Genomic DNA, 19,296 nt, shown 5'->3' with positions numbered 1-19,296 from the left:
CTTTGATCTCCCTCTTACCCAGTGTGCCCAGGGAGGGCAGAGATGTGACCAGGTCACTCCTCTCTGTCTCTCCTCACGCGCACGTGCTCTGCACACACAGCCTCATTCTAACCCAACCCACCCCCACCCACCCCTCGCCCTCCCCCCACTACAAAGCCCCTCAAAGGACATTCAAACACAGGGTTTTTAAAATATTTTTTAAGATTTATTAACTATTATGTGTTCAGTGCTCTGCCTGCATGTACATGCACAAGGCAGAAGAGGGCACCAGATCTCATTATAGATGGTTGTGAGCCACCACGTGGTTGCTGGGAAGTGAACTTGAACTCAGGACCTTTGGTAGAGCAGGCAGTACACTTAACCGCTGAGCCATCTCTCCAGCCCCTTAATATTTATTTACTGTTCATACAGTATTCTGCATTTGTGTGCCTACCCATCACAAGAGGGCTCCAGATCTCATTGTAGATGGTCATGAGCCACCACGTGGTCGCTGGGAATTGAACTCAGGACCTCTGGAAGAGCAGCCAGGGCTCTTGATCTCTGAGCCATCTCTCCAGCCCGCACCACAGACACAGTTTTTGCCCAGTGAACATCATTACTCCATCTGGCTGGAACAACGCTCAGGTATTCATGGGCCCAGATGGTGCCCATGTGTGCAGACCATTGGGGTTTTGAATGAAAACTCTAATCCTGGCATCTCATTCAGCAGCTCCCACAAGCAGACAGTGGACAGAAGCTATGATAAGTTACTGGGGCAACAGGACCTCAGGTCCCGAGAATATACTTGGGTAGTCCATCAAGGAGATCAATTTCTAGTGAAACCTCAAGTCACCTCAGCAAGAATACAAGACAGAGGAGCCTCTGCACCATCCTGTCCCGATAGAACTGCTCCAGACAGGAGCTCCAGCAGGAGTCCAGGACAGAGCAGGAGCAGGGTGGCGGCAGCAGGAACTGAGAGCTTACACCTGGACCACAGCCAGGAAGCCGAGAGGGCAAGCTGGGAGTGGTGCAGCGTCCTGAATCTTCAAAGTCCAGCCCAGTGACACACTTCATCAAGGACACACATCCCAAACACCAGATTCCCAACACCACAATCAACCAGAGAACAAGAAGTAAAACATCTGGGCTGATGGGGGACATTTGCATACAAAACGCCACACTTGGCTCCAAAGAGAGTTCCAAATCAGCCTGAGTTTCATGAGACCCTGTCTTAAAATATTCATGAGTAGGGGGCTGGAGAGATGGCTCTGCAGTTAAGAGCACTGACTGCTCTACCAGAGGCCCTGAGTTCAATTCCCAACAACCACATGGTGGCTCACAGCCATCTGCAGCCTCTGACGCCCTCTTCTGGGATGCAGGAGTACATGAGACAGAACACTTATACATAAAATAAATAAGACATGACAATCCCCAAAAGTCGAGAAGAACCAAGGATGCTAAGAGTGACAGCATGAAACTCTGTTTCTGCTCCCTCCACGGGAGGGATAGACAGTAGGTAACCAAACAATAAAAAGTTAAAATATATGATGCCAACCTTAGGAAAATATGAATTAATTTTATAGTTACATGAATATTTGAATAAAAGAGATTCAAATGTGCAAATGAAATAATCTATGTAAGAAAACATCGGCAGACCTGATATGCTGATAATGCTGGTTCCTGGGGTTTGATGAACAGGTTCTGCCCACTGAGAGGCCACTTAGAGTCACTGTCTGTGGTTTAGCAGTCACACACGAGGAACAAGCCAGAGGAACTCCTGTGTCCAAGAGCCGTCTGCTCCCCCCACGCCCCACAGCACTGCTCACAGGAGCCGTCTGCTCCCCACATGCCCCACAGCACTGCTCACAGGAGCCGACTGCTCCCCACATGCCCCACAGCACTGCTCACAGGAGCCGTCTGCTCCCCACATGCCCCACAGCACTGCTCACAGGAGCCGACTGCTCCCCACATGCCCCACAGCACTGCACACAGGAGCCGTCTGCTCCCCACATGCCCCACAGCACTGCTCACAGGAGCCGACTGCTCCCCACACGCCCACAGCACTGCTCACAGGAGCCGACTGCTCCCCACAGGCCCCACAGCACTGCTCACAGGAGCCGTCTGCTCCCCACACGCCCCACAGCACTGCTCACAGGAGCCGACTGCTCCCCACAGGCCCCACAGCACTGCTCACAGGAGCCGACTGCTCCACACACGCCCCACAGCACTGCACACAGGAGCCGTCTGCTCCCCACAGGCCCCACAGCGCTGCACACAGGAGCCGACTGCTCCCCACATGCCCCACAGCACTGCACACAGGAGCCGTCTGCTCCCCACACGCCCCACAGCACTGCTCACAGGAGCCGACTGCTCCCCACATGCCCCACAGCACTGCACACAGGAGCCGACTGCTCCATACACGCCCCACAGCACTGCACACAGGAGCCGTCTGCTCCCCACACGCCCCACAGCACTGCTCACAGGAGCCGACTGCTCCCCACAGGCCCCACAGCACTGCTCACAGGAGCCGACTGCTCCACACACGCCCCACAGCACTGCTCACAGGAGCCGACTGCTCCCCACACACCCCACAGCACTGCTCACAGGAGCCGTCTGCTCCCCACATGCCCCACAGCACTGCACACAGGAGCCGTCTGCTCCCCACAGGCCCCACAGCGCTGCACACAGGAGCCGACTGCTCCCCACATGCCCCACAGCACTGCACACAGGAGCCGTCTGCTCCCCACAGGCCCCACAGCACTGCACACAGGAGCCGTCTGCTCCCCACACGCCCCACAGCACTGCTCACAGGAGCCGACTGCTCCCCACATGCCCCACAGCACTGCACACAGGAGCCGACTGCTCCATACACGCCCCACAGCACTGCTCACAGGAGCCGTCTGCTCCCCACAGGCCCCACAGCACTGCTCACAGGAGCCAGCCATAGTGCAAACCAGCCTGTTTTAACCAACACTCAGGGCAAATTCTCTGCTGCCTGAACACAGAGAGTGAACTCTCTGCTCCCTCAGCCTCAGAGTCAGAGAGGAGAGCTGTAGACCAAGACTTCAGGCCTTTCCAGGACTCATGGGGGCTTTGGCCTGAGTTCACAAGGACTCAGGCTGACAACCCAGAGGCAGTGATCTCACTGTGGGAACAAGGTGTCACCAGGACTGGGGAGGAAAGGAGATTCTTCTCCTGGCATAAAGTCCACAACACAAGAGCCTGGACCCAGGCCCTCCACTGGGGACTATGAGACTCCTCCAAAGAGAGCAAGAACAGCTGCTTCCTCCTCTTCTTCCCTCTCCCCCTCCCCTCCTCCATTCTCCTGAGACCCATTTTCCGCGGACCTGACAATCATGGAAACAATTCCGGACTTGAGCCTGAAGTATGGAAAAAGCCTCCCAGAGAAGGAAGCGTCACGGAAGGAGAAGATGTGGGACTTGTCACTCATGTTGTAGAAGGAGATGTCACCCTCACTGTAGTCCACGAACACCCCCACACTCTGAGGAGCTTGCCTTAAGGATAATGTCTCCCTCCCAGTGTCTACGTAGGCCCAATATCCACCACTGGACCGCCCCACAGTCCAAAATCCCTTGGCTGGACTCTCAAAGTACAAACTGTCCCTCTTCGCATCTTCCCTACAGACCCCCAGGACCCACTTGCTGATGTCTCCGTTCCTTATCTCCACCTCCCAGTAATGGCGTCCTGACGAGATGCCTTCCTTGCCCAACACACAGAAGAGGTCATCCAACGACATGGTCGTTTGCTTCCAGGTCACACTCAGCCTGTCCTGGGAGATGGCAAGGATGGAGTGGGCAGAGTCTGCATCCAGAGTGACAGAGCCTGCAGGGAGAGTTGCCAGTCACGTGAGGACCTGTCCAGTCCCCAGACAAAGCCACAGCTGCCCCCATCAACATCTAAAAGCCTCTTGCAAGCAGGGGAAGGACCAAAAGTCAACTTAGGAGTCACAAGGTCACAGGGCACTGGAGAACCAGACCCAGCTTAGTGACTGCCCCTCGGCCACCCACACCCCAGAAGCTGTCACCACTTGGGGGTCATCACAGGGAAATGAACAAGAGACTAGAGTCATGGGAAGGACAGGAGGAATGTCCCTGGGGAACACGGAGTAACTCACAGGCCTGGAAGAGCTCCTTGCGCCAATCTACAAGAGAAACACAGTCATGTGAGAGGCTTGAGAGACTGCACACATCTGATCAGCAGCTGTCCTCACAAACACAGACCTGGGAGCTGTGGGACAATGTACCTGCCATACACACACACACAGCCACATACACAGACATGCACACATGTGCACATGCACACACATACACACACACATATATACATACACAGAGACACATGCACAGGAACACACACATATATTTACATAAACAAATATACATACATACACATGCTCACACACACACATATATACATACGCAGAGACACATGCACAGGAACACACACATATATTTACATAAACAAATATACATACATACATACACATACATACACACACACACACAAACACACACACACACACACACACACACACACACACGCTTGGGATGGGATACAGACAGCCCTATGGATCGTCTCTCCTAACCACTATCTCTCTGTAGTCCACCAGACAGGGCCTCATGAGCCCGCCCGGCCTCCGTGGCAGAGAACTAACGGCCCAGCCTGTGCAGGTGAGCTTTGGTGGCCACAGCTGCTGACACTGAGAAGACAACAACTGGGCTGTGCTGGCTCTTATGTTAGCTTGATGCAGGCAGGGTCCTCTGGGAGGAAGGAATCTGACGACCAGAGAAAACGCTCCCATAGGACTGGCCTGTGGACACGTCCCTGGGGCATCTCTTGAGTGATGGCTGATGTGGGAGACCCCAGCCCGCTGTGGGCAGTGTCACCCTCGGACGGTGGTTGTGAGGTATGAGAGAAAAGAAACTGAGCAAGCCACAGGGAGCAGTGCGGCAAGCAGCTTCCCACCATGGCCCCTGCGTCAGCTCCTGACTGCACATCCTGCCCTGTGTGAGTCCTGCCTTGACTTGCTGACAGGATGGACTGGAAATGAGAGTCCAACCCTCTGCGGCTCGAGGAGGTTTGGGCATGATGCTTCATCACGGTTCTAGAAAGGCTAAGACCCGTGTTCTGCCCAGAAGGTGGCATCTTATAATACTCACACACCTGCGTACAGCTGGGCCTTCCTCCAGGCTGGAAATGAACACATTCTGGTGAGAACACAATCAGCAGTGCCCACTCAAAGACTCTGCCCACCCTCCCTCCCTGCACTGTAAAGGAGGAGAGAGGACCCTGAGGAGCTGCTGCTGCAAGATGCAGAGGCAGAATAGGATCATGGGAAATTCCCTGGATCACAGATGACAAAGATGGCATTGTAGGCTCAGTTCCCACACTGCCTCCGATGCTGTGACCCCTTTAGCTGTCAAATAGCTGATTTTAATGTTTTTGTTTGTTTGTTTGGTTGGTTGGTTTTTTGGGGGGTTTTTTGGTTTTGGTTTTGGTTTTTCAAGATAGGGTTTCTCTGTGTAACCTTGGTTGTCCTGGACTTGCTTTGTAGACCAGGCTAGCCTCAAACTCACAGAGATCTGCTTGCTCTGGCTCCTGAGTGCTAATTTAAAATTTTTAAGTGGAATAGTAGCAGTAGTAGTATTCTATAATTATTCAGCTTCACTATTAACAATCAAAGCTTTGCTATATTAAAAGAAATCTTAGAAAACGAAATAAAGTTATTCCAAAATGGTCACAAACCACTATGACATCAGCACTTTTAGAAAAGATAAACTTGAAAATGTGTGGGAAAGTGGATGTGCACAAAACGTGGACATGAGGTGAGGTCTTGGGTGACACACCGAGTGTTCTTAGGTAAAGTGTCTCTAAAGCCAGGGACCACGATGCCAGCAGCACCCAGGTTCTTGCAGTCCCTTTCCTGCTGAGGTCAGCAGCCCTGGCCTCTGCCACCACCTTCATCAACACCTTCAGGAGCTAAAGGAACAGACTCCCTGGGGTGACTGAGGAATGGACACCGGCCGAGCTCCTGGATCTGTGGTCGCGTTTACTTGTAATAAATCTCTTGTGATGGTCAGAGTTTTGGTCAATTTGACAAAAGCTAGAGTCAACTGAAAGGAAAGACCCTCAAGTAAAAAAAAATGTCCCCATCACATAGGCTAGAAACAAGGCCGTGGGACATTTTCTTAATTGACTGATTAATTGATTGATTGCCCACTGTGGGTGGTGCCGTCCTGGGCAGCTGGTCCTGGAGTGCAGCAGCAAGCAGGCTGGATGAGCCACTGGGAACAAGTATGTAAGCTGCCTTCCTGTGGTCTCTGCTTCAGTTCCTGCTGAGCCTCGCGCCTTGAGCTCCCGCCCTGCATTTCCTCAATGATGGGCTGTGATGTGAAAATGTACAAGACAAACAGACCCTTTCCTTCCCAAGATGCATCTGGTCATGGTGCTGTTCACAGCAGGAGGATCCTAAGACAGCTCCTTTGATGAAAGGTTAACACTGCCTTAGCTCCCAGGTACACACAGGAAGCTGCAGCTAATGCAGCCCAAAGAGACAGCAATGCAGGTGTCAGGATGTGGTTGGACCAAGACCCAGGGCCCTGGACACACGCAGGAGTCACGTGTCTTCCAGAGACCAGAAGGACCCATAGACCTGGCTTCCCCTCCCAGGACCTTCACTTCAGTCCCCAAAAGGGGTTCCCACTCTGCCTAGGATCAAGAAGGGGACACACGTGGCCACATGAGCCAGAAGGAACCATGGGACACTGGGAAGGCCACTCACCAGCCATGTAAGCTCTCTTCCTCAGACCTGAAAGAGGACACACAGGAGTCAAGAGAGGAACTGAGCTACTGAGGGGACCAGAGGCTCAGGAGGAAAACTGTGACTCACCAAGCTCTGCCTGGAGTCGGCCTGAAAAACAGGGAGAAGAGCGAGTCTGTAACAGTTTGTTCTACTAATGTAAACTACAGACCCCCTGACCCGCAGGACTCCAGCCACCCTCCCTGAGCGGTCTTGGCCTCCTGCTCTGACCCCAGAATCCTGGATCCTCCTGGGGACTCTGGGCCACCCTTCACCTCTGCCCTGACTTACTGGTGGTGCTCAGCGCATCCTCCTTTGTCCTCTGTAAACTCTCCTTCTCATGTGGAAGACACTTGAGTTCCTGCTGCACCTGCCGCCTTGCAGAATGCTCTCTTCTGAGAAAACAGCTTATGCCTAAAGCTAGGAGTCCCATCATGCTCAGGGTCACGAGAAACGCAGTCTTCCAGGGAGAGACCTGAGGGAAGAAGGCCTCTGTGGCCCAGGCAGACAGCAGTGATGGGCATCCTGTGCGGCCAGCCAGCACATCCGGGAAGGCCATCCACTTCCAACTGCAGGAGTGAGGGACAGCTCTCACCTGGGATGACAATGGCCATGGCCTGCTCCTGGCCCAAGGAGGGATTGAAGGTGGAGCAGGTCACATTCCTCAAGGCGCTGTCTGTCACCACCAGGGAGGTCTCCACGCTGAACAGCCCTTCAGCATCTTCAGTGTGGGTCTCAGAGGATGCTGGGAGATTCTCCCCTCTGGAGTCTCTCCACTGTACCTGAGGCTTCGGGTACCACCCTGAAGACACGCACACCACACACACGCCATCATCTTGTGGACCTTTGATGTACACCTCAGGAACAGAACCCGTCGCTGCAGGAGGACAGACATGAAGACCCTGAAAGCCACGTTGGGCTCATGGACCCAGGAGCAACTGTGTGTCACATAAATACAAGGGGAGCTGTGCACAGGGCACAGAGGGCTTGAAGAGGAAAAGCTCTACCCAGGATGGGACTAGGCTGAGCCCATATTGCAGGACAGAAGAGAGAGAGCAGTGTCCACTGTGGGGAACAGCACACAGGTCACTCTTTAATCAACCACAAGATCCAGAGGAATCTGAAGGATTTGACTCTGGGAACCCTGAGCTAAAACCCATTGCTCCATCATCCACACACCTGTGCCCGATAGCTGTCAGGCCCACACCAGCTCTCCTCCCGGGTAAGACGGCACCCTGAGTTTCCTTCCTTGCTCTCCTCAGTCATTAGTCTTAAACATCGACCACCCACTGGTACATCTGATTTTCCTGATGACGTATAAACTATGATTCCACCAGCTGGTGTTTTCATGACCCCAACAGTAGCCCTGGTCCCCAGAAGAAGGCCCAGCACATATTAAGGGATCCACAAGTACAGTTTGGATTGAATTAACCTATGTAGGAATGCAGTACCCATTTCTCAGCTCAAAATGAAAACTAAAATAATAGAAACACAGACAAGAGACCAGAGCCACGTTACTGCAGCACCCATGTGAGCTCCACACTTAGGACAAGGAGCTCAGAGTGTTCTCCACTGCACAGCTGGCTCAAGGACAGTCTGGCCTATGAGAGAACTCTGAAAAAATAAATAAAGGGCTGAATGACCTGATCCCCTACTTTCCTCCACACACAGGTCCCCCAAGGGCTACAGAACAGGGATCAGGTAACTCACCTGCCACCTTCAGTTCCACAATGGCCTCTTCATAGAAGCGTCCCTGTCTGAAGTGGCAGATGTATATCCCGCTGTCTGACACCTGGACCTTGTGGATGCGCACAGCAGCCTGGCCCTGGTGGAACTGGTCCTTCACCAACGACGTCCGCCCTGAGAACTCCGCCATCTGCTCTTCCTGCTGCTCCCGCCCGTCCCGATAGACAAACACGGCTTCTGAGAATCTTCTCCGGAACCACCTGAGCTCCATGTTTTCCACACTCATGGCTGGAATCACGGAACAGGGCAGCATGGCTTCCCCACCTGGTGCAGCCACAACAGGGCCTGAGGGACCAAACACCTGGAACTCCTCTGTGGACGCAGACACAGAGGAGAGAGGACAATAGAGACACAGGTCAACACAGAGAACACACACTGTGGAGTGAAATTTCTTTTTTTTTTTTTTTTTTTTTTGTTTTTTGTTTTTGTTTTTGCGAGACAGGGTTTCTCTGTGTAGCCTTGGCGGTCCTGGACTCACTCTGAAGACCAGGCTGGCCTCGAACACACAGCGATCCGTCTGCCTCTGCCTCCCGAGTGCTGGGATTAAAGGCGTGCGCCACCACGCCCGGCTTGGAGTGAAATTTCTTGTGAGCAGAAACCAAAGACTGCATAAGGTTGCCCTAGGCTCTGGGAATTGGGCACCTGTTGAGGGCCATGGAAGAAAAACAGCAAAGCAACTTTAGAACTCACAGAATGCAGCCCACTGCTTAGCGCAACTGCAGTGGGTGTGCCTCAGACAGGCAGAGTCTGAGGAGCGTGTGTCCTGAGGGCGCCATGCTCATGCGGAGCATCACACTGCTTGCTGCTTTCATGGACACTCGGTACATAATCTAAGAGTTGCATGAAAACCCTTAGGGGGCTCCCAGCTCCTCACTGGGCAGTGCCATGGGCACTTGCAGAAATACACTGCTGAGGGAGCAGCTCACTGATGCATCCACCACCTCAGAAAGAACTAAAGATGTAGATTGTTAGTAAGTCCATCACCCTTAGGAAGAATTTGGAGATACAGCTTGTTAGCAAACTTAGGATAAGATGTTTTTGCTCTGTGGCTTTGTTGTAGAAAATCTTGGGGAGCAATTTGAAGCTCAGACAGGCACTCTCTTGATAACTGAGAGAGGAATCTTTTGAGGTCCGGGAACAAGAACAGTGCAGCGCAACCAGTCGTGGCTGACGTGACTCTCACTAAAGCTGCCCTGGTGATAGAGGGAATGACTGACTTCCTGAACCCATTTTTGGTCTTAGTTCCTGGATATAATTTAATAAAAAATTGTTAATGAGTAGGTGTGCATCGGAAGATTTAAAGTAGAAATGTCCGTTTTTATATAAAAGTTTAGATTTGTGACTCTTGTAAGATTTTTATAAGATGACTTTTTAAGATAAATAATAAAACAATTGATCCCATCTTTGAAACCAAAATTGCAGCTTCCAGAAAGAGAAACTCTCTGAGAAAAAACAGCTTGCGTGCTTACACTTTGTTAATGTATAACAAGTTAATCATATAGGATTGTCTGTGGGTCCTTGAGAATAACTTGATTTTTCACCTGTGATACATAAAATGCTTGATCCAGTCTCATTATAATCAATCACTTGAAGAAAAACAGAATGTAAGCACATTGTGATTTTTATACTGCTTGAAATCTTTTGCTAGGATATGTAAGCTGTGGGGAGGAAAGTTGTTGAAGTTCTGCCTCATCAACCAAAGGTATATGTGTGTGTGTGTGTGTGTGTGTGTGTGTGTGTGTGTGTACATATATATGTACATATAAATATATGTGTGTGCATACATATATGTACATATAAAAGTATATGTGCGTATACATATATATGTACATATAAATACATGTATGCATGTAAAGTTGTAGGAGCTTCCTCAAGCCCTGTTTCATGCATCAAGTGTGTAAGTGTCTTCACACTTACGTCCTCACCGACCCTGTATCCCCTCCAGGATGACTGAACACACTGTCACAGTTGGCCCCCAACAGGCATCCATGAAGAATGGACAAGAGGCCTTCACGCCACAGCAGTGAACCCCATGAATGAGGGTAACATGGCTCCCTGTGTTTCCACCACTCAGGGTGTGAGCAGCCGCCATCTGGGCAACTTCAGGGACACACATGTCTCCAAACAGGCTGACAGGCCCAACACAAGGGCCTCTTCTGCCTGCGCCCCGGCCCCAGCCACTCTGGGAAGAAATCTCTCCTGCATTCCTTCCCCAGCTTGCTCGCACCTGGGATCCCGGTGCCTGTCAGGTGGCTGGATCTCAGCCCAGGGCTCAGCTTCCGAGGTCTGGGGAGGGCACATGGTCCCACATTTGTAAAGGTCTCTGCAGATGCTCACGCCATGGTTTGTGTGGCCACACCTTGAGAACCACTGGTGTAACTGGCCTGTCTCAGACAGCACCCAGGAACCTCCCGATCCTGTTCTCAGTGTGTCAGCCCAGTCTTCCTCCACTGACCTATGTGAACTGACCTATGTGAACTGTAAAACAGAACCAGGCCCTGGAGTGAAGGGTCAGCAATTTAGACACCAGAGGCTCCTCCAGAGGACCAGGGGCAATTCTGTAACACGCTCCTGGACTCTGTGGGCATCAGGCACGCAGGTGTTACACGGACATGCATTCTGGGAAAACACCCAACACCGGAAATAAAATTCATAGAGCCATAGCTGCTTCTCTGAAAAGCCACCAGCAGTCCAGATGACCCAGTCACTTCTTGATAAAAGAGATATGTTTTCTTCTGTCCACCTCACTCTGAGTGCCCTCGAAGTTCTAAACCTGGAGGGCTGTGGTACAGGCACTGGGGGCCCCAAAGGGCTAAGTGTCACTCTGAACTGTCACTGCTGCCACTCAATAGACCAGGACTCCTGCCTGCCGTCCACAACCTAAACCTCTGTGATCTTTACATGGGCTCAGAGCCACAGCCTGCTCTGCTCAAGGCTCAGCCCTGACTCTGCACTTCCCACCAGGGTCACCAAAACCAACATGGCTGCTCTCACCTCAGTCCTCCACCTCAGCTGCTGATCTCTCTCCCTGGCTCACTCTGCTGCAGCCAACACTGGACTCTGGATGCCTGTGCCCTAGGCCAGCTCCATGGACGCCTATGCCAGAGGCACACAGCCAGCTCCATGAACGTCCCAACTAAGCTCCTCAGGTGGGGTCTCACTGGAGCTCAGGCTGGCCAAGGACTCACAGTGTCGCAGTCTCAGCTCTGGAAGACTGCTGCGCAGATGCCCATCCTGGGTTTGTATTAATAAGCAGTGTACAGTGAGCACTGAGGACGCCTGGATCCCAGGTTTCAATGAGTCTCCTGCACATCTGAGCAGCAGAGCACCTGACAGACCTACTCACTGGAGGGAAGGAGGAGGAGCCAGGACAGACTCACCTGTGGATGCCCAGGGGAGCAGCTGTGCAAGGGCAAACAGGCAGAGAAGATGGCGGGGCGGAGACTGCCTGCAGCAATGCCCCATGTCCTCGGAGCTGGGGAGAAAAACAGGTGAGTCACACCAAGACCTTGGGCAGCAGCCAGGAGGGGCACTGCACCCTCCTCAGGGAGAGCTGGGCTCAGGGCAGGGGTCAGCCCCACAGGAGCAAACCACACCACACCCAGGCTCACAGGATGAAGGTCTCACACATCAACCCTGACAAACAGCCAGGCCAGGCTCCTCCCAGCCCTGCAGAAGAGTGGGGAGCTGGGGACTCCCACATCCTCTGAGAGGAAGACATTTCTTCCCTGCCAACCCCATCCCAGCTCCTGGATGTCCAAGCTCGATCAGAAACATCTATGATACAGTCAAACTCCACCAGAAATATAGCCACTTCCTTTCTCAGTGCCCCGAGGACAGCCTAGTGTAGACCGCGTCACTCTCCACACTGCCTGTGACCCCGAGACCTACAGCCTATGCCCAACCCCTGTCTCTGGAATAACATGGCTCCCTGTGCTTCTACCACTCAGGGTGTGAGCAGCTGCCATCTGGGCAGCTTCAGGGACACACATGTCTCCAAACAGGCTGAGGCCTGCATTAGGTTGTGGAGTCTGTCCACACTTCAGTGTCACCCTAGTCCCTGCCACAGTTCCAGCCGGTTCCCGAAACTGACACACACACACACACACACGCACACACACATGCACACGCACACGCACACACACACACACACACGTCCTGCAGCACAGGTTTATCCTCATAGCCTCTGTCTTTAATAAAGACGCTGCTGGGTATAGACAGGGTTGAAAAGAACATAAGTAAACCCGTGTCTGCCGCAACCGCCTGCTGCTTGGAAGGAGTGCAGGGTGTGGGGGAGCAGCCTAAAGGCCTGAGAAGCACCAACTCTTAGCACCTCTGAGCTGTCTGCAGGCTCAGCCACCAGGGAGGTGACCCGCTGGGACTCAGGGACATAATCTCACCTTTTGTTCCTTCTTTGGGCCCCCAACAGTCTTCAGTGTCCACCTACCTGCTCCTCGTTGCTTCTTCCAGCTTTGAAAGGCTGTGGCTTCATGGGGGACAGCTCAGGGCTGCAGGGGACCCACCAACACCAAACCTTGGTTCAGCCCTGCTCCAAGATGCCCTCAGGGCGCTAAGCTCTGCTCAGAAAGCTCTGGTTTCCACATCTCCAAGAAGCAGAGCCTGGGTTACCTTGTCATGGTCTCTACAGAGACTTTGACACTTCCTACTCCAGCAGGGCCCTCCCAGCCAATGGAGCGATTGCAGTGTCAGCCACCAAAACTCAAAGTTAAGTAATGTGACCAGGGTGTGTGTGATCCAACACTCTTTATCAAGAAGAAGTCAGAGTCCACCTACCACACCCACCCGCACCCCCTCACCCCCTCACCCCCACCCTCACCCTCACCCCCACCCTCACCCTCACCCCCACCCTCACCCCTGCCACATCCACCCTGCCCGATGGGGAGACTTTTGAGGCTACACACACTGTGGAAATGTTAGCCATGACAGAAAGGAGAAAACACTTTTATGAGTCCTGTTTTAGCATCAGGAGCTGGGCTGCGCACATCAGAGTGATGTCACCTCCTGTCAGGACTGCAAACACAGATGACATCATGACCCCAGCTCTAGCTCCAGTAGCTACTAAGCTGAGGGGAAGGTAGGTCCTGCAGACCCTGTCCTCCCTGTCCTCGCACCCCTGCCTCAGCCTGGTTCAGCTGAGGCCCCACACAGTCAGCAGGCGCCTGCAAGGGACCTTGGACTCCAGGTGCTGGCACCACAGCTCTTGTCTCCTCCTCAGTGCTCAGCCTGAGCCTCCACAGGGGAGGAGGGGCAGGCAGCCACCAGGAGCACTTCAGACAGAGATGGGACACTGAGGAGACCTGGCTGGGATATCCACTGTGTCCCCTCACAGGGCGTCTCAGGGGCACAGCCAGCTGCAGTGACAAGAAGCCCTGGTGAAGAAGCCCCAGGTGGCTGTTCTTGTAGACACACAGTGCTGGCTCTGTGTGGTGTGGCATGGCTGCCGTCGCAGCTCTCAGGAGGGACAGGCATGTGGTGTGGCATGGCTGCCGTCGCAGCTCTCAGGAGGGTCAGGCATGTGGTGTGACATGGCTGCAGTCGCAGCTCTCAGGAGGGACAGGCATGTGGTGTGACATGGCTGCCATCGCAGCTCTCAGGAGGGACAGGCATGTGGTGTGACATGGCTGCCGTCGCAGCTCTCAGGAGGGACAGGCAGGGTGATCAGGAGCTCCAGGCCACCTCAGCTCCATGGTGAGGTCAAAGTCAGCCTGAGCGATGTGAACCCTGTCTCAGAAGGTGGGGGCCTGGCTGAGGTGGCACACATGGTTAATACCAGCGACAGTGGAGCAGATGGACCTCTGTCAGTGAGTGCAGCCTGGTCTACATATGCCAGCTCTGTAGGGGTCTCCTTTCTCAAAAACACGGAAAAAAGACAAACAACCACAGAAACACAAACAAAAGAAAGAAGAGAAACAACAACAGAAGACAGGGTGACAATGTGATTAAGTTGATTAAAAAGTTTTACCACTAATCATGACAACCTGAGAGTGATCGCTAGACCCATATAAAAGTATAAGGAGAGAACGGGCTCCAGCCCCCTTGACCGCCAGTGTGAGCAGGATATGGACACACTGGCTCCCATTTGACTGTACTCACACCTATGCACATATACACCCACACACAGAGACTCACATCCACATGTACACACTCATACATACTCACACCCATGCACACACACTCACACCCACCCACACATACACCCAGTAATAAAGAATCCTTTTTAAAGATTTCTTTGTTTTCATTCAATGTATTATGTGTTTTGCCTGCATATGTGTGTGTCATGTGTGCCTGGTGCTCACAGAGTCAGAAGGGGGCATCAGAGCAGTTGAAAATGGAGCTACAGGTGTCTGTCACAGTGATGCTGGTGCTGGGAACAGAACCCAGGTCCTCTGCAAGAGCAGCAAGCACTGTCCACCTCTGAGCCATCTCTCCAGAAGTGTGAATAACTTTTTTTTTTCGAGACAGGGTTTCTCTGTGTAGCCTTGGCTGTCCTGAACTCACTTTGTAGACCAGGCTGGCTTCAAACTCACAGCGATCCACCTGCCTCTGCCTCCCGAGTGCTGGGATGAAAGGTGTGCGCCACCACGCCCCGCCCGTGAATAACTTTTTAAATTGTGTCCAGGAAAATCCTTCTCTCAGGGGGTCCCTTCCTGGCTGCTGTTGATCGCTGTCCTTTGCACCCTAAAGAGGAAAAGGTGAAAGCAGCAGTCGGAGTAGCTGTGGCTCTTAGTGCCCGGCTGCCTGGATGCGGATTTCCCTCCAGTTCACTTCATCTCTTGGGTCCACAGAGCTGATGGCTCAGGCAACTGACCAGGACTGAAAGAAGAAAGGGAAGGGGAAGCCCAGGTTCCTTCTCTAGGCACTGGCTGCACTGTGGCCGAGGAGGAAAACTGAAACTGACCACAAGTTTCCTAAGGCTGAGGCTGTAAAAGCAGCTTCCAGCCAGAAACTGCACAGGGCTCATAAAGGAGGCTCTTTGATCTTAGACAGGCCTCTTTGCTGAGATCACCAGTAAGCTAATGTAAGCTTAGGCCTGCGAGCCCTACAAGGTTGGTGGTAAAGCCCTGACTCTGCTAACTTATTTGCGAATCTACAGGGAAATAAATAAGAAAAAAATAGAAAACAAGCCACTCACACACATATACTTTGAAGAGAAAAGATGGATGAAGTTAGGCATGTTAACTTCAACTGGAGGAAGCTAAGCTTCCCAATTTCAACACTGTTTATTGTTGGTCACTGTACTTATACTTCTGAGAAAGGGGGATTGTCTCATAGTCAAAAAAAAGGGCACTTAATCACAAAAACAGATGAATTCTAAAATACAACAGGTTACATGGTTTGTTTGGTTTTCTTTTGTATTTTTGGTTTTTCGAGACAGGGTCTCTCTGTGTTAGCCTTGGCTGTCCTGGACTCACTTTGTAGACCAGGCTGGCCTCGAACTCACAGCGATCCACCTGCCTCTGCCTCCCTCAGTGCTGGGATTAAAGGCATGCGCCACCATGGCCAGCTCTAACGCCAGATTTTAGAGAGATGCAGCAGTGCACCTTGACAGCATGTCAGAGGTTGGAAGCAATTCTGGGGATGCATCACGGTACAGACCATGCAAACACCGATCACCTCCTAGACAGCCCACATGCATAGTGCACTCCTTTAGCCAAATGGCGCTTGGCAGGTGGCAAGCAGGCATCGGGGTGTTGGCAGGGACACTAGGGTGGCTGTTCTTGGTTGTCGATTTGATGACATCTAGAATTAAGTAAAACCCAGAAGTGGAGGCCACCCCCTGTGAGGGATTTGCTGAATTTGAATTGGAGAGATTCGCTTTCTCTTTTTCCACACAGGGTTTCTATGTGTAGCCCTGGCTGTCCTGAAAATCTGTAGACCAGGTTGGCCCCACACTCAGAGATCCACCTGCCCTGCTGGGATTAAAGGCAGAAGCTGCTATACCCAGGCAAGAGCCACTTCTTTTTCCTTTTTAAATTATTAATTAACTAATTAATTCACTTTATATCCATGCAGCAGTTCCCCTCCCCTCTCCTCACAGTCCTCCCCCCACTTTTCCCCTTTCTCCTCCCCACCCACTCCTCATCCTTTCCTCTTCAGATAGGGGAGGCCGCCCCTGGACACCAACAGGCCTCAGCATCTCAAGGTGCAGTAAGACTAGGTGCATCTTCTCCTATGGAGCCCAGACAAGGCAGCCTAGAAGGGGAAAGTGCCTCAAAACCAGGCAACAGAGTCAGAGACAGAGACAGACCTGCTCCCGCTGTTAAAAGTCCCACGTGAAGACCCCGCTGCACAGCTGTTTCATGTGTGCAGAGGGCCTAGGTCAGTCCCACGCATGCTCTCTGGTTGGCAGTTCCGTCTCTGTGAGCCCCTATGGCCCAGGGTAGTTGACTCTGTAGGTTTCCTGTGGTGTCCTTGACCCCTCTGGCTCCTACAGTCCTTCCTCCCCACCCCACCCCCCAGGATCCCCCAAGCTCCGCCTACTGTGTGGCTGTGGTCTCTGTGTCTGTCCCCATCAGTTGCTGGGTGAAGCCTCTCAAGGACGGTTACACTAGGCTCCTGTCACAGCACAGCAGAACATCAGGAACAGTGTCGCGTGGGCTCCCTCTCATGCGTGGGTCTCAGGCTGGACCAGTCATTGTTGGCCACTCCCTCAATTTCTGCTCCATCTTTACCCCTGCACATCTTGTAGACAGGACACATTGTGGGTCTAATATTTTGTGGCTGGGTTGGTGTCCCAGTCCCTTCATTAAAAGTCTCTCCTGGCTACAGACATGGCTGACTCAGGCTCCCTATCACCCGTTGCTATGGTTACCCACAGAGATTCATAGGAGTTTCCATTGTCATGGGTTCCTAGCTCATCCCAGAGATGTGCTCTCCCAGTTCTCTCTCCCACTGTCCTCCCCCCCCCCGATCCCTCCTGTCACCATCCCCACCCAGCCCCTCCCCTCCTCCCCTCATCCACCCAAGATGTCTGTTCTGTTTCCCCTTCTCAGTGAGATTCAAATGGCCACACTCAGCCCCCCTTTGAGCCGACCTTGTTACTGAGCTTCTTTGGGTCTGCGGCGTGGAGCACGGCTACCCTGTGCTATATCCCTAACACACACTTATGAGTACAAACCTGGTGTCTTCCTGGGTCTGGGCTCCCTCACTCAGATGGTCGTTTCTAGTTCCATCCATTTGCCTGCAAATTTTCCAGATTCCCTTGTTTTCCATGGCTGAGTAATACTCCATTGTGTAAATGTACCACAGTTTCTCTATCAGTTCTCTGGTTGAGGGACATGAGGGTTGTTTCAAGTTTCCGGCTCTTACAAACAAAGCCGCTGTGAACATAACTGAGCAGGTGTCCTTGTGATGTGGGAAGCAGCTTTGGGTGTCCGCCCAGGACGGGTTACAGCTGGGTTGTGAAGGAGACCGACTCCCAGTTTTCTGAGAACCCGCCAAGTGGATTTCCAACGTTGCTGTACAAGTCCCCACTCGCACGAGCAGTGGAGGAGTGTTCTGCTCGCTCCACATCTGTGCAGCATGAGCTGTGCCTTGAGGGTTTGTCCAATACTCACCTCTAATCCTCCTCTGATCCTCAGCAGATGCACCTGTAATCCACATCGTTTCAGCAGGGAAACCCAGCTGAGTCTGGACCACATCTTCTGCTGGGAACCTACAGGAAGACGGGGAAGAAGGAAGCTCAGGTCTTTGCCTGCTTCCCTTTGCTAGGGCTCCACACCTTCCCTGCCATCACAGCCTACCTGTCTGGGATTCCAGTGTCCGCTGACGACCACCTGAGACACCCAGCCTCCTGACTGGAGCCATCACTGGATCCTTGGGCCTCAGGCAGCCACTGTTGGGTTAGCTGGACCACAACCTGTCCATCACCTAATAAATCCCCTCCCGCTCTCTTACTCTATAAATTCTGTTCCCTTAGAAACCCCTGATGAACGCAGACACCACCAGCAGCAAAAGTAACAAGGGAGCAGCTGAGGAAAGTGTCCAGGGCAGAAGCCACAGGGAGCAGAGACACTGAGGGACAGGTAAAGAGAGGGAAGGTGAGAGTGGGCAGAAGCCTGGGGCTGAAGAACGAGAGATGAGACACTGCAGACCACAGTCAGCAGATGAGATCTGGGGCCGCCAAGCTTCAAGAGTCAAGGCTGCTGGCACTGGAGAGACAGCACTGTGGGCATGAGGGCCACTGCTCTTGCAGGCCCTGCAGCTCTCTGACTGACCATAACTCCAGCTGCAGGGCATCTGACGCCCTCTGCTGGCCTCCTCGTGCACCTGCACTCAGTGGCATGTCACCTGCTCTGCTGCCAGTCATGGCTGCCGGATGCTGTGTGTCTCACAGCTGTCAAGGATGCTGTGTGTCTCACAGCTGTCAAGGGCTGGAATGGCCCACAGCTGAAGCCTGGAGCAATGGGAGGTGAGGTAGACAGCTGTTATCCCAGGACGCAGGAAGTGGAGACAGAAGGATGAGGACGAGCTGAATTCATGTCCTCCTCAGCTACAGTGAGTCCAAGGCGCTGTGCAGCCCAGGGACAGAGGTTCTAACATCCTGGCCTGCTGGACAGCCTGGGCCTCTCCTACCACAGAGCCTGCTGGGAGCACCGGCCAGGCACGTGCTCACCGTCACTTCACTCTCAGCACCTTCTCCTTTGTACTCACGGCCTTTGTGCTGTAAGACTGTGTATTTGAGGGCTTAGCAGTATATAGAGACCAACCCAGGGCCACGGATCACAGAC

General features: G+C 52.8%; 1 protein-coding gene and 1 pseudogene across 2 annotated transcripts in view; one reads left to right on the top strand and one right to left on the bottom strand.

Annotated features, from left to right (window-relative positions):
• LOC311582051 (H-2 class II histocompatibility antigen, E-D beta chain-like) overlaps positions 1 to 17,108 on the top strand; it is a 185,637-nt gene extending 168,529 nt beyond the window's left edge. Inside the window, exon 5 of the mRNA XM_084754749.1 lies at positions 17,083 to 17,108. Coding sequence (XP_084610875.1) covers positions 17,083 to 17,093 — 11 coding nt within the window. The 3' untranslated portion in view covers positions 17,094 to 17,108. The remainder of the gene's footprint in view (positions 1 to 17,082) is intronic.
• Positions 3,098 to 13,150, bottom strand: LOC311580744 (butyrophilin subfamily 1 member A1-like; annotated as a pseudogene). The gene is made up of 9 exons (XR_014783549.1): positions 12,993 to 13,150; positions 11,926 to 12,020; positions 8,510 to 8,857; positions 7,395 to 7,676; positions 7,091 to 7,291; positions 6,782 to 6,808; positions 5,164 to 5,235; positions 4,115 to 4,141; positions 3,098 to 3,822 (listed from the first exon to the last, which is right to left on the bottom strand). The product of XR_014783549.1 is annotated as a butyrophilin subfamily 1 member A1-like (transcript).
• Positions 17,109 to 19,296: the final 2,188 nt, after the last annotated feature.

Source organism: Acomys minous (assembly GCF_964271855.1).
Source record: "Acomys minous genome assembly, chromosome: 13".
In the NCBI taxonomy this organism is placed as follows: Eukaryota; Metazoa; Chordata; class Mammalia; order Rodentia; family Muridae; genus Acomys; species Acomys minous.
This window is presented reverse-complemented; position numbering and strand designations above follow the sequence as displayed.